Source organism: Salmo trutta, chromosome 18 (genome assembly GCF_901001165.1).
Source record: "Salmo trutta chromosome 18, fSalTru1.1, whole genome shotgun sequence".
Lineage (NCBI taxonomy): Eukaryota > Metazoa > Chordata > Actinopteri > Salmoniformes > Salmonidae > Salmo > Salmo trutta.
Window position 1 is genome coordinate 35,597,153 of NC_042974.1, and position 16,429 is coordinate 35,613,581.

Genomic DNA, 16,429 nt, shown 5'->3' on the forward strand with positions numbered 1-16,429 from the left:
ACAGTGGGCTTCATCACCTTCAAAGCATCTCTTACAAATCAGGTTGATTGTGTGGGCAAGAAATGGATGATGGGTCCATTTAAACATTTTCATGGCTTTGGTTATGTTAGCTGCATTGTCGCTAACACAACAGACCACTTTTCCATCTACTTGCCATTCTCTGGCCACTCTCAACAGTTCCTCTGCCAAGTTCTCTGAGGTGTGTTTGTCACTGGACTCAAAGCAGTCCAGAAGACAGTTAGACATCGAAAAATCTTCAATGAAGTGACATATAACCGACATGTAAGAAGTGGTTACTCTTGATGACCAGCAGTCAGTGGTAAGACAAACTGCAGTAGCCTTTTGGACTCTTTCCCGCACTGAAGCCTTTGTGCTCTCGTACAGTTGTGGAATAAGTGATTTTGAAAGGGTTTTCCTGCTTGGAATTATGTACATTGGATTTAGACTATTGCCATAATTTCTAAAACCTCTGTCCTCCACGATTTTGTTTTGGCAAATTCTACACTGTGCTCAATCATTGTCTACATTATGAAAATGCATCCAAATGCTGCTTCCGACTCATTTTCCAGCTGTTGTTTTCACAGCTGTCCTTCCTCTCTCTCCTCGGCTGCTAAGTGTGTGACTGAGTGAGTTGGCTCGGCCCTCCCTCATGCATCTTTGGTTCATTGGTTGACACTGCGTTTCTGATTGACAGGAACAACAGGTGAGGCTGTTAGTCTGAGCAGACAATCAGAACGAATGTGTATGCGCTTGAGCATTTAGGGCTGTATTATTTTATTTATTTTTTCGTTCTTTGAATTAGTTAATTCTATTCATTTCAATCTTTTGATTATTCATATCTTATTTTTTAAATAATTTTATAAATAGATTCGGCTCTTCTGATATGCGAGCCGGATCCCAATGTTTACCTACAGGAGCCGGCTCTTAGAGCCAACTCGTTCGCAAACGACCCATCACTAGAGATGATACCTACTGTCGGTCGGCAGCACAGGTTGCAAGATGATTTCCAATTGGTGCCGGATTTATTGAATAACGGGTTAGTGAGCTATCATTGGCGACAGCATTCATGTGCTCAAGACCAAGGAGAAATGAAGAAAAAAAGGAGCAAAATACATTGGCCCAAACTTGACATGGCTAACGTAGCAACACACAGCAGCACACACATTTACATTCTCCTTCTTCTCATTCTCCTTCTTCTCTCCTCAAACCAACCGATTCAAATACCCTCTGTGTCAGGAAGCTCACTCTATTCTTGCCATATGTAAACAGGTTGCGTCAGGTAAGTAGATTTTAGGGCAGTGTTAATTTTGTCAACAAAAATAGCACAGTTGGGATCAAGTCACTATTATTCGAGTAACAAACAAGTCTCAAGTCATAAGGTCCAAGTCTCAAGACAAGTCCCAAGTAGAACGGGTCGAGTGAAGTTCACATCGTGCATTTAAAGAGCAAGTCGAGTCGAGACAAGTTTTTAGGTTAAGACTCAAGTCAAGTAAAACAATTAATCTATACAGACAATGACTTGTTCAATTTACAAATCTGTGTCTATTTATTGAGACTACCAATCAGCCCTTATGTTAATCTCAACAACAAAATCCAAATGCAAACTTCATAAGTAAATTATAAATTTCAAGCAATTTTGACATACCAAAAGATGCTAGTAATTGTTGCTTGTTGCCCCATTGCATGTGACCTAGCAAAGTAAACGGTTAATATTCTTGATCACCAAACACTTTTTGTAGCTGCACAATCATTTACGGCAATCCTCTCTCCCTGCAATTTGAGTGTGGCCTGCAACCGATTTTATAGCTGTACGGCAAATCAGCAATCTGTTTGATGGCTCAGTAGTTTCCAAACTTTTTAACCCGCAACCCCAAAAGAGTAGTGGTTCAAAGCATCGAAACTCGCGCACGCATGCAATTTCTGCGCAAATAAATGGTGACGCATTTTCAAAACGCAAGATGCAGAAAGAAACAGTGTTTTACACCTGAATTTTGAGCTGAAAAGTAATTAATATTAGCATTCAATATCAACTAGGGATATCATGTCACACTGTCACTTCTCTGTAGTCCAGAGCAAGCAGAATCATAGGCCTGCCTACCTGTATGCACAGCCTGGTCTCATAGACTAGACGTCTATGAGTATGATACTGTATGTTACATTTGGTATGGTTACATAAGACAGAAGGTAACTTAATGCAAAAATGAAATAATGCGAATGTCTAGCAACCGAAAGGTTGCTTGTTCAAATCTGATCATGGACAACTTGAGCATTTTAACTAATTAGAAACTTTTCAATTAATTACTTATTTTTAGCTACTTTGCATTTAGCATGTTAGCTAAGCCTAACCTTAATCCTTTTAGCTAACCCTAACCCTAAACCTGACCTTAACCCTTTAACCATAACTCTTAACCCTAACCTTAACTTGAACCCCTAGCCTAGCTAACATTAGCCAGCTAGCTAATGTAAGTCTTAGCCACTTAGTCACCTGGCTAACATTATCCTACATTTTTAAAATTCATAACGTATCACACGCATTGTAATTCGTAACATAATATACGAATGGATGATGGACTTCCACAAATGAATATAAATCATATGAAAAGTAACATATCATACTAAATAGACTGCCCTCGGATTTACGCACAGAATAATATGAAATGCTCTGAGATCAGTTTGTATATATACTTCAGTGGTGGTACTGCATGTCTAAAGATAGCTGTAACATTGCACTACCTTCAATAATTATGGGATGAAGACATAACATATGAATTAATTACGATATGTGTGAGGAATAAAAAAGCTACAGACTGTTCATGCTTTCCATCCAATCCTGCAACCTCCACTGCAGACTATGTAACCATACCAAAATTTGAGTGTTCCGGATTTACTTTTACTGTTACGTGTAGTTTATTTATAACCCACCCAAACTATGTCTATCTGAAATATGAAAATTATAAATGTTGTGGCAAAGATGCGTCCATAGCAGATTTCTAAACAGTACTTTATATGTATAATATTAAGGTTCCGGTAGGTACACTACTCTGTTTTTGCCAGGCAATACAGGAGAAAATTAAACAAGGGCTTTCTGGTCACAAATATGGATGTGTGTGCCACCTTTGTGGCCAATGCTGATGACTGGTCATTAATCAACAGTGAAGACATGCAACTTTTTGGTTCTGAAGCACAGATTATATATTTTTTTAAACAATATTCTGGTGCAATGCCGTAGGCCTGTGTTAATGACCAGATAGAATAAGAAAATGTATAAATATAAAATACAAATGGAAGGCTAAAGTGCCTTCAGAAAATATTTCTCAAAAACAGGTTATAGGCTACTTGTGCACCACCAAGTCAGAACAGTAGGCAAAATTAAGAGGTGAAAATAGACCAAATTATTAGGGTGAGGCACATGGGTTACCAACAGCTTACTACACAACATTCACTTAGTATTACTTTCTTTGCTACAGTATACATATCTCCCTGGCATATTACATAATTTATACAGCAGCATACAGGCATTTTTGGACTCACCTTGTTGTGCTGTGTTCACTTGAACAGGAAGGTGGCGCGGTGGGCCTTCAAAGGCAAATTTTGTCATTAAACTTTGTCATCAAAGTCTGGCATTCTCTGGATTTATGGTGCTTTCAAGACAACTGGGAACTCAGGGGAAAAAAAGGTTGAATCATGATGATGTCAGTGATCTTCAGGTCATAGCTCTAGAAAGAGGCCAGAGGTCATTTGGATGAAAGTTCAAAACTTATTTTCCCAGTCGTAGCTCGTTTTCTCTGAAGATCCCAGTTGTCTTGAACTCACTAAAGTCAGATTTTGCAGTTGACAGTTGTTTTGAGCAAGGCACAAATCATGCTTCATTGACAGCATGGCCAATGTTGAATGTTTATAATTTTAAACTAGGAAAAGAGACCCTTAAGGCCAGGCACCATAGGCTAATATTGTAATTTACCAGTTGAAAGTATACATAAATAAAATATATTATTGTATTATTATAAGTTTTATTTATTTAAAATATGCAAATGACGCAAACCCTCCTTAAATATGAGCTAATTTCCATATGACTAGAATCTGTTTTTCAACACATTGCTTCAAGGCAGAATTGTTTATATATTTTTTTATTGTGACAAGACACTCAATGGTTAGACTTTTACAGATTATTTTATCAAAATATTGTAATTTCATGGAATTATTTAAACACTATTGACATGTATGACGGATGCATATTGTGCATATATTTACACATAAAATTACGCTTAAAATGAAAACGACACAAGATATAAAAAAAGCCTCTGTAAAAGTATGACAATAAGACCTAAGAACCTGTGTGTTGAATAATGTGAATGTACATCAAAGTCCTTTGAAGACTGAGAAAAATAAATTGCCGCACGGGGAATATGTCATTTTGAGAAAATTGCCGATAAAGATAAGCTAATGCAATTAAAATGTACTTTCCACAAATATGACAATTTATGTCACATTAATTCAGCTGTTATTCATATATCTCTTCTAAACTGACAAATAAATTAAATATACCTTTTACAAATACATTTGCACGTTTAATACATTTGTTTCAAGCAATAGAGCATTTGCTTTGAATACTGGTCTGTTGGGCAAATGTGCAGTTTTGGGCAAATTCTCATATCACTTTGCTCAATTTGTCACATACAAGGACTTTGATTAAATCCAATAAGCATTCAAGTTTATATGGTTTGGAGTTCGAAAATGTGAATAGAAATAATGATAAGATCAGAATACTCACTTGCCTAATAATTGTGCACGCAGTGTAGAAATGACAGGGCAATTACATTGACTGTTTGTGGACTAGCTAATGATATGCTCCGGAAAACAAGCATTTGAATGATGTATGATTCAACATGGGAGTTTTAAAAATATTGGTTAAAGTCCTATATGAAACATGCTATCAAGAACGACATTTATGGTAGGTGTGGTTGACAGAGTTGGGATAAAATTATACAAAAAGTATTTACATACATTATTGACGATTTATTTGTACATTTTATGAAAGTATGGAAGTTATAGTTGCAAAATATTCCAAAATCTGAAAATTGACAAATGGAAGCAAAATCCAAATTTTTGAAGATATGTGATTTGACGTAGTGTCCCCATGAGTGACAGAACATTGAGCCAATCACAGCGCAACGCTCTGTCACGTCCTGGCCAGTATAAGGGTTAATTGTTATTGTAGTTTGGTCAGGACGTGGCATAGGGTATTTGTTTTATGTGGTTCGGGGTGGTGTGTTTGTTGAAGGGCGTTTGATTTATTATTTCCGGGTTTTGGTTTATGTTCTATGTTTAGGTATTTCTATGTTTAGTCGAGTGAGTGTATTTCTATGTTAGGTTAATGGGGGGGTTGGGACTCTCAATTGGAGGCAGGTGCTTCCTCGTTGCCTCTGATTGAGAGTCCTATATATGGGTAATTGTTTGGTGTAGGTTTTGTGGGAGATTGTTTCTTGTCTAGCATGTGTGAGCCTGAGAAGACTGTTTCGTTGATCATGAGTTCGTTTTGTTATTTTGGTGTTCATTTTGAGTTAATAAAAGTTCAAGATGAGCAACGACAACCGTGACACGCTCAGTATTTTCTGCTGACTTGCCCCACCACAGAAAGCCAGAGCTAGGCTGAAACAGCTGCATTTTGAAGCTGTCTTACTCAAGAAAACAAAAGAAAGAGACCATTTTTGTATGCAGTTTTATTAACTCAATTATATTTTTTACATTGTTTGCAAACTGATATGTGACATGTATTATTGCCAAAATAGCATGCAAAACAGGAAAGCCCCCCAAAAATGTGGGCCTCAAAAGCCCCACCCGCCTTGAATGACAGGTAGCCACTGGCTAGAAAGGATATGGCTGAGACATGATGTTGCCAAATCACAATCTGCTCAGACGAGTAGAAAACTGAGTTTGCATAATCAATGCAACATGTAATCAACTAAACATTAGTTTATACACACGTTGCAAAACACCAAACACAATGTTTTCAGTGTGGGGCATAACGTGTAGCCTACACATTTTAAGTTAATAGCAACGTGAAAGAGTTTGTATGTAGGGAAATGGAGCTGTACAGTCACATGATGGTTGTTTTATGATAAAAACATTTATTACACACGTGCACATACACTTTATTTACATAGGCTACGTATCACAGGCAGACCCGGTGTGGTGAGAACTCGATCAGTTGGAATAAGGCGATTTAAGCACTTATTTCAAAGTGTGCTCCATAATCCACGGACCAGTGGGCAGAGCTAGGCATCTTGGACTGGGGCACGTTTTCATACAAAGAAAAAAACTCGATGGGTCCGAGTTACGATGGGTCCGCCGTGATTCTGTGTAGCCTAATTATGCTAATATATTTCAGACCACTGTATTGCTGTTCATTTCTTCTTTGACTTAATTAGTAAAATATCTTTGGGTAGTAAACATGGAAACAACGAGTCCCAGACAGTTCGCAATAGAACATACCAAAGGGGGGCATCGTTTACTAGGCTAAATCAATTATTGGGATCATCTGGTTACCACCAGTGTTTGGAATATATTGATTGAGTTGACAAAACAGTCCAGGGACCCCTTTTCACTCAGACATATATTTGTCAAAGGTCCACAGTAGTATTTCTAAGTAGCAGCCATATCAGCCAGGGAAACTACAGTGAGGGAAAAAATTTGATCCCTTGCTGATTTTGTACGTTTGCCCACTGACAAAGAAAAGATCAGTCTATAATTTTAATGGTAGGTTTATTTGAACAGTGAGAGACAGAATAACAACAAAAACATCCAGAAAAACGCATGTCAAAAATGTTATAAATTGATTTGCATTTTAATGAGGGAAATAAGTATTTGACCCCTCTGCAAAACATGACTTAGTACTTGGTGGCAAAACCCTTGTTGGCAATCACAGAGGTCAGACGTTTCTTGTAGTTGGCCACCAGGTTTGCGCACATCTCAGGAGGGATTTTGTCCCACTCCTCTTTGCAACTCAATTTATAACATTTTTGACATGTGTTTTTCTGGATTTTTTTGTTGTTATTCTGTCTCTCACAGTTCAAATAAACTTACCATTAAAATTATACATGGATCCTTTCTTTGTTGGTGGGCAAACGTACAAAATCAGCAGGGGATCAAATAATTTTTCCCCCCACTGTAATTGTTCTCACTTTGATAGACCATTCAGATTTTTCTGCCTGACTTTGTCGGTCTTGAATTGTTAGGATTTTCTTATCATCAAACAAAACAACTTATTTTTGCTCAAATAGATATCATTTAATTGTTTTCTTTTAAAAGAAGGGCCTGGCTGAGAATAGAACATTCCATTTTCTGCCTGAGTGTGGCGCTATTTACCGCAATTTTCTGGATTATCTTGTGACCAGAACAAAACGATTTATGTTAATAAACTAGATTGAAATAAATGGTGTTTCTTTATTAAAAAGATGGGCCTGGCTGACATGGGTGTTTCTCCACCTTACTTTCATTGTGGTTATCCATGGTTGTTTGTTATTTAACAGGTAACAAGAAAGGAAAACAAAATAATTGAATAAATGGTATTTCTTTGAAAAGTAGGACATTGAATGCTACCTGAATTGTAGGCCTACAGTATCACAGCCAGGTCAAACAAGTGTGTGTGCGTTAGTCAGATTATCCAGTGTCCACGGCAACACTATTGATTATTCTCTACTCCCAGTGCATTTGGTGTACTATGTTCTTAGCCATGCTCTCACTAACCATTCTTTTTTTAAATCTTTCGCTGTCTCTCCTTCCGGGGGGCCCGAGGCTCTTGGACCATGACTGAGGACACCCTGGCCTGACACCTGGACGTACCTGGCCCAATCCCACCTGGGCCCCCTCTACCTGCCTGCTACTTTAAAGTCCATAGTTAACCTATACAGCTCTGGATCCATTGTCTTACCGATTGTTACTACTACAACAACTTGTGTCAATTATTTTCTCTTTTATAGAATACCCTTTATTACTACAGACTCAAAGGTGTGTGACCATTAACTTTGGCTGCATATCCATTGTCCTTCTCCCAAAGGGTGGCTAGAGCTAGTTTTCCATCAAATTGGTGACAGATTTTCATGCGAATATTCTAATATCTGCATAAAAACAATATGCGCACTTCAGAGTTTCCTTTAGGAACATTTGCCGCCGGACAACGTGAACATGAAGATTTTAATTTACTGGACATTTGAGAAATTTACCAGACATCTATATGCATTCAGATCCAACCTGTTGCAAAAAGCGGCATCAATAAACAAGGGATATTGGCCAAATGAGCCACATTTACATTTCCAAACAGCCTATAACAACTTACAAAAACAGTATTCATTGGGTTTCGATGTGTAGAATATGCAAACTTTTTATAGTCTTTTTTTGGGGGGGGGGGGTTAGGCTACTTTCCAAAAACAATAATTGTTCATCTCACGGTTCAGCTGTCGGAGATTTGAGCACTAAATGCATCAGGGCATTGCATAAATAGGCAAAAGGCTTAGGTGTCCACTTTATGATATACAGTGCCTTCGGAAAGTATTCAGACAATTTTGACTTTTTCCACTTTGTTACGTTACAGCCTTATTCTAAAATTGATTCAATATTTTTTTCCCCTCAGCAATCTACACACAAAAGCCCATAATGACAAAGTGAAAACTCTTTTTTTGTTGTTGCTAATTTAGATATTTTTTGAAACAGAAATACCTTATTTACAGAAATATTCAGACCCTTTGCTACGAGACTCGAAATTGAGCTCAGATGCATCCTGTTTCCATTAAGCATCCTTGAGATGTTTCTACAACTTGATTGGAGTTCACCTGTGGTAAATTCAATTGATTGGACATGATTTGGAAAGGTACACACCTCTATATAAGGTCCCACAGTTGACAGTGCATGTCAGAGCAAAAATCAAGCCATAAGGTTGAAGGAATTGTCCATAGAGCTCCAAGACAGGACTGTGTTAAGGCACAGATCTGGGGAAGGGTACCAAAAAATGTCTGCTGCATTGAAGGTCCCCAAGAGCACAGTGGCCTCCATTTTTGAATGGAAGATGTTTGGAACCACCAAGACTCTTCCTAGAGCTGGCCGCCCGACCAAACTGAGCAATCGGAGAAGGGCCTTGGTCAGGGAGGTGACCTAGAACCAGATGGTCACTCTGACAGAGCTCTAGAGTTCCTCTGTGGAGATGGGAGAACCTTCCAGATGGACAACCATCACTGCAGCACTCCACCAATTAGGCCTTTATGGTAGAGTTGCCAGGGGGAAACCACTCCTCGGTAAAAGGCACATGCCAGCACACTTGGAGTTTGCAAAAAGGCACCTAAAGACTCTCAGACCATGAGAAACAAGATTCTCTGGTCTGATGAACCCAAGATTGAACTCTTTGGCCTGAATGCCAAGCGTCACGTCTGGAGGAAACCTGGCACCATCCCTACGGTGAAACATGGTGGTGGCAGCAGCATGCTGTGGGGATGTTTGTCAGAGGCAGGGACTGGGAGGCTAGTCAGGATCGAGGCAAAGATGAACAGACCAAAGTACAGCGAGATCCTTGATGAAAACCTGCTCCAGTGCGCTCAGAACCTCAGACTGGGGGAGAAGGTTCACCTTCCAAATGACCCTAAGCACACAGCCAAAACAACGCAGGAGTGTCTTTGGGGAAAGTCTCTGAATGTCCTTGAGTGGCCCAGCCAGAGCCCGGACCTGAACCCAATCGAAAATCTCTGGAGAGACCTGAAAATAGCTATTTAGCAACGTTCCCCATCCAACCTGACAGAGCTTGAGAGGACCTGCAGAGAAGAATGGGAAAAACTCCAAGTACAGGTGTGCCAAGCTTGTAGCGCAATACCCACTAGGTATCCCCCAATCCCTTTCCAAGAAAACTCAAGGCTGTAATCGCTGCGAAAGGTACTTCAACAAAGTACTGAATAAAGGGTCTCAATACTTATGTAAATGTAATGTTTTCATTTGTTATTGTTTATAAATTTGCTAACATTTCTAAAAAACTGTTTTTGCTTTTTCGTTATGGGTTATTATGTGTAGATTGATGAGGGGGAAAAAAATATTGAATACATTTTTGAATAAGGCTGTAACATAACAAAATGTGGAAAAGATCAAGGGGTCTGAATACTTTCCGAATGCACTGTAAGTGGTCACATTATCATGGAACAACTTGGGAGAATGATGATCTGCAACCGACAGCGCATTCAGTATCAGAAGTAAGAATACAGCCAGACTGGCTTGCTACTGTGGCTTTCTAGACCTTATAAACTGTCGAGTAGATTCACATTGAATGAAACATTCAAATCACAGGGATTTTGTGCCGTTATTGAAATTACATTTTCACTGCAGACTAGAATAGAATTTTGTACTTGCTTGAAAACAACAATGAAATTATTAATTAATTAGGCTAGTCTAGGTAGGATCATTTTATTGTCCCTAAACAAGATCAATAGGGGAGCTTTTTAAGCGGTGTGTCATGTCTTCGCTGTTATTTAATGCGAAATGATGCACCTGGCCTCTCCACTGCCTATCATCTATTCCAAAATAAGTGGTTTTGTTGTGATCACAAGGAAATCCTACCAATTCAGGTAAAGAGCACCAGTCAGGCAGAAAAATCTTAATGTTCTATCATAAAGTGAGAACAATTAGTTTCCCTTGCTGGTATGCTGCTACTTAGAAATACTATAACAGTAAATGAATAGATGACATTCACTGCTATAAACCTGTCTCCAATATAACCGCATAGTTTACACAGACCCACCGTGGACCTTTAACAAATAAATATCTGTGTGAAAAGGCATCCCGTGGTCTGTTTGTCAACTCACTCAATGTATTCCAATATATTGGCATAACTAGCATACACAGAACCAGGGTGGACCCATTGTAAAATTAGAGGCTTTTCTTCATATTAAAACGTGTCCCAGTCCATCATGCCTAGCTCTGCCCACTGGGGCGTGGCTTACGGAGCACTCTTTGAAATAAGCTCTCCTATGGCCTTATTCCAAGGGATCGAGTTATATCACCACACCGGCACCAGGATAAATTAACTAAGAGAGCAGTTGAAGTCGGCAGGGTGCAACATTTCCTGGGGTCCTTCCAATGGAATTATATTGAATTCTGCTTATATAATCAAGCTATACCACAATAAACATAACGTTTAAATGCAGAGAATCCGAGATCATTAAGAGATTTTGATCTCTGCTGCTCTGTATCAGCACAATGGACAGTGCCCTACAGCTAGGCCATTTTGGTGATGAATATAAGCTACAAGATAGATAGGCTGTTTGTAATAGGTGAATTGACCTATGTGAATCCAGCCATACACACAGCTGTCTTATCAAAATAATAGGACCTGCGAGTAAATGCTGAAAGTCATAGCTTAGTTATTCATGCATGCAACCAAAAATACTGAACAGCAGTTTGGCTTAGAATACCGACACAACAGCGAATGCAAACAAATGTGAACAGAACAAAACAGTGATGCGAAATATCAAATCGTTAAAGAACTGACCTACGCCTTGACCTCTTTCTCCCCTCTCTCCAGAAGAAATCATGCCACTGGTGATGTCTGGCTGCCCGACAACCAGCCTGCTTGATCCCATCCTCTCCTCCCTTTTCCATACCATCTCTGGAGACCTCCTATTATGAAAAAGAATTCAACAACGCCAGTAATGTTTTCAATTAGACTTTTGCTTTCAAAGGCACCTCAAACATGAACATGTAAGAATGAACTATAGCCATTGAATTCTACCATTACAGGGAATTAAACCACAGCATTGTTAAACCACAGCATTGTTGAATACTCATTTCTGATTGGCAAGAAGGGCATTCTCGAATGGACATTACAACCAGATAATGGATAACGGGACAGTTGGAAAAGATATCGGGACACTGAAAGCTAAACCAACAACTAAACAAACAGAAATTGGATACATTGTAAATGCAGGTCCAAAGAGGAAAACACGTAGCTTGCATTGATTTGCTTTTTGCAGAGGTATATGTTCTTGGCGCATCTGATGGCCTAACGTGGAGAGTGATGAACATTAATTTCTACGGTCCCCTCCGCCGCTACGGCTGTGAAATCTTCCCACGTGGTTCTATTTTGACCAGCTGTTTTCAGCAACTGATAGTGTTTTATATAGGTTGTCATGTTGGCAGGTTTGCTAGCAACGAACTATTTAGCTAGCTTCTAGCATCTTGTTTGAAATGCAATGTGATCTCCTCGTAATTATCAGTCAGTGTTGACGAGTGTCCTGACAAGGCGGCAAACATTTCTAGCTATGCCAGGTAAAATCAGGCATTATCAGCTCATTGTTATGGATGTATCCAAATGAATGTCAATAGAAAACAGTAACTATTCTGGCTGCAGATTTAGTAGTAGCTAGCTGGCTAGTTAGCAGCAAGCAAGGGATAAGAACTTTGCCAGCGAGCAATGCAACTGAACACAAAGAACGAACGAGTGGGTCGCGTCTGTAACAAATCGGCTTTTGGAGCATCTGTCACATAAACGATGTCATTTATTTTAGGACTAATAGATTATTTCTGAGGCACTCACAACCCAATCACACGCTTTATAGCAGTGACCGGCTTCATCTTAATTGTCACCGCAAGGTTAGGCTTTTTGATTATTTGCAGCGTTTTTTGTTTCATTACATGAGGTAGGGTAGTCAGTTTATTTCTGTTATTTTCTTTGCATTCATTTTCTGAGTTGCCTCAGATTTTTTTTATTTTACCTTACATTGATTTGAGGTTTTATTATGCTATCCGATGTTCATGTTCCTTGTTGTTTTCCAAACATTAAAATGCACCAAACCTCTTCGTTCATGTGATGCCATTCACTTGAATATGAGAACTGATGCAACTCTTTGTCAATTTATGTAATGTTCACAAACACTGTATTGGCTTCTGCTGTGTATTTTCCAAACATTAAAATCACCAAATTGCCTCATTCTTGTGATGCCATTCACTTGTGCAACTTCTGACAGGCTAATAGTATCTTAAACACGCCTATGTTATTGCATTTTTCCCAACAGGTGTAGGTTTACAACACAAGCATGCTACATACATTTCCCACCCCCCATGTTATTTCGGAAATACTCCCAACCATTATATGTCAGGCTAAGAATGAAGGTGGCGCCCTGACTATATGTTAAATTGCAGGTATCTTTGGATGATTGTAAAGCCCTATATCTAAGATACTCGGGATATGGTCGACCGTCAATTTTTGTCCATGGGAAAATGTTGTTATATTGCTATATAAGTAGGTTATATTGCATGCTAATGAAATGCATGCACTTGGTGGCAAAACCCTTGTTGGCAATCACAGAGGTCAGACGTTTCTTGTAGTTGGCCACCAGGTTTGCACACATCTCAGGAGGGATTTTGTCCCACTCCTCTTTGCAGATCTTCACCAAGTCATTAAGGTTTCGAGGCTGACGTTTGGCAACTCGAAACTTTAGCTCCCTCCACAGATTTTCTATGGGATTAAGGTCTGGAGACTGGCTAGGCCACTCCAGGACCTTAATGTGCTTCTTCTTGAGCCACTCCTTTGTTGCCTTGGCCGTGTGTTTTGGGTCATTGTCATGCTGGAATACCCATCCATGACCCATTTTCAATGCCCTGGCTGAGGGAAGGAGGTTCTCACCCAAGATTTGACAGTACATGGCCCCATCCATCGTCCCTTTGATGCGATGAAGTTGTCCTGTTGTTGTCTGCTAAGTTGTCCCCTTAGCAGAAAAACACCCCCAAAGCATGTTTCCACCTCCATGGTTGACGGTGGGGATGATGTTCTTGGGGTCATAGGCAGCATTCCTTCTCCTCCAAACACGGCGAGTTGAGTTGATGCCAAAGAGCGCCATTTTGGTCTCATCTGACCACAACACTTTCACCCAGTTGTCCTCTGAATCATTCAGATGTTCATTGGCAAACTTCAGACGGGCATGTATATGCGCTTTCTTGAGCAGGGGGACCTTGCGGGCGCTGCAGGATTTCAGTCCTTCACGGCGTAGTGTGTTACCAATTGTTTTCTTGGTGACTATGGTCCCAGCTGCCTTGAGATAATTGACAAGATTCTCCCGTGTAGTTCTGGGCTGATTCCTCACCGTTCTCATGATCATTGCAACTCCACGAGGTGAGATCTTGCATGGAGCCCCAGGCCGAGGGAGATTGACAGTTCTTTTGTGTTCCATTTGTGAATAATCGCACCAACTGTTGTCACCTTCTCACCAAGCTGCTTGGCGATGGTCTTGTAGCCCATTCCAGCCTTGTGTAGGTCTACAATCTTGTCCCTGACATCCTTGGAGAGCTCTTTGGTCTTGGCCATGGTGGAGAGTTTGGAATCTGATTGATTGATTGCTTCTGTGGACAGGTGTCTTTTATACAGGTAACAAGCTGAGATTAGGAGCACTCCCTTTAAGAGTGTGCTCCTAATCTCAGCTCGTTACCTGTATAAAAGACACCTGGGAGCCAGAAATCTTTCTGATTGAGAGGGGGTCAAATACTTATTTCCCTCATTAAAATGCAAATCAATTTACACTAGGATCTACACTAGTACTACCTTGTCCAGTTGGAAAATAAGGGATTCCCACATAGCTAATGTTGTACCCGCCTGATGTGCCAGCCCATCAATAACGTGCATACCGCAAAATAGCTTATTGACAAGAGAAAGTCTAGCCTTTTCTGTGTCATCTACAATATCTGATAATGTTTTGACCTGAACTGGGATAGAATCTCATTACATTTTTTTTCTCTATGCTCGCTCTGTCACCAATTAAGTTTGTTATTTTTGTAAATATGTGTTTGATGTGATGATCACGTGAAAACTATGTTTTACCACTATTGACAACGTCCTGTACCATTTCAACAATGGTGTCAAACGTGTATTGCGCAGAACCAGATGCCTATTGTCTTAAACCCTAAATGAAGCCTAGAGCTGTCTTTAAAACAAAAACCTGCTGTTCCGTATTTATGACCCAGCTTTCTGGTCCCATCAGTGGTCAGCGTGACCTCGTTTTCATGCATCATTCATATCTTGAATTTGCTGCAATGACACCTGTCTTGCCACCAGTGTAATATTTTTACATGGCGATATGCTAGATAACCTATCAATTTGCATCTCTCCCATATTTTCTACTACGCAATCTATTGCTTGAGGTGCTTTGTTACTACTGACCCCCAATGCACAGGTCAGCTCCATCACTGTCTGCCTAGTGTTGTCACTGAACACACAACCATCCAAGGCCCCTACCTGTTTCTTCTGTGCTTTGTTGGGATTGCCAGTAAACTCTCTCATTGTTTAAATCATCCATTTTATCTGGCAATTCATTTTCCTTTCTCTTCTTACACTTAAGTTTATTTAAATTGCTCTCTTTTCCACGCTTAAGGTTTTTAATTTTTACTTGCAGCACCTCAACATTTCTCTCCAACTATAAATTAACCTGCTCTAATCTGTGATTCTCTCCTTTCTGCTCCGGGATTTTAGTTTGAAGTAAATCTATTTGAACATCTTTCCATTTACTGCGTTTGTTTGAATTTCGCAAGGTCTCTTGCACGCTCTAATATTTATTTGTAAGGGAGATAATGTTTCTTTGACTGTTGAAGCCCATGCTCCATTTCATTGCGTTGAATCTTTAGTCTAGAAATTTGTGCATCTAAATTCTCTTAGCTCTCTCTTGTTTGATGGTAAACTGTGAACTCCTTGTTTAACCCAATAACAATTTCATTTGCATTTCTTACACAATCTATTTTATCTGTATCGAGATAGGGAGTGGGAGGGCAAGCGCTAGCAGCCAATGTTTCTCCCGTGAACTCTGGCTGTTCAGAGTGGAAGTGTAAACACTTGATGCCTGAATGTTTCTTTGTCATTTGGACAAATTAACTTCTTGTCTGAGACTTGTTTGGCTATCGAAAATACTAGTTTACTTGCAACCTGGTCACTTAAATTGAAATTATTAGCTAAAATGTCATACATTAGACTAGTGGTCGACGCAGGAGAAGATCTCAGAGGAATTGTCAGAATTTCAATCATTACTCCGTTTGTTAATGATTCTAATGCAAATTTGGGCGATCTGCTACCACAACTTAATTCTACATTTGCACCTAACTGCACGCATCATTTATATTGTTGCTCCCACTCACCTGTAGTTATCTTTTTAAATGATATTGCAGTCATGTTTGCAGTCCTCTTAGTCAGTTCTTCCTCTTGCGTTAGCAGTGTGGAAAGGGACAGACAAAAAGCGTATGAGGGAGTTTTCCTGGGAGTGGTGTATCCAGGGAGAACTAATCTTGAGAAATGCCATTTGTGGTCTTATTGGAAATATTTAGCAGGACCATAAACAATGTCACCAAATAAGTGTATAGTAATCCTTACTGAAGTAGTAATTACTCAGAATTGCTAAATATAAAATGTGTTAGTTCATTT

The 16,429-nt window shown here is 39.5% G+C and overlaps 1 protein-coding gene across 1 annotated transcript in view; it reads right to left on the bottom strand.

The window, feature by feature from the left end:
* Positions 1–16,221, bottom strand: part of LOC115153236 (receptor-type tyrosine-protein phosphatase epsilon) — a 94,204-nt gene extending 77,983 nt beyond the window's left edge. Inside the window, exons 1-2 of the mRNA XM_029698464.1 lie at positions 16,147–16,221; positions 11,522–11,649 (exon numbers count right to left, since the gene is read on the bottom strand). Of these exons, the coding sequence (XP_029554324.1) occupies positions 11,522–11,636 (115 nt within the window). The 5' untranslated portion in view covers positions 11,637–11,649; positions 16,147–16,221. The remainder of the gene's footprint in view (positions 1–11,521; positions 11,650–16,146) is intronic.
* Between the last annotated feature and the right edge of the window lie 208 nt (positions 16,222–16,429).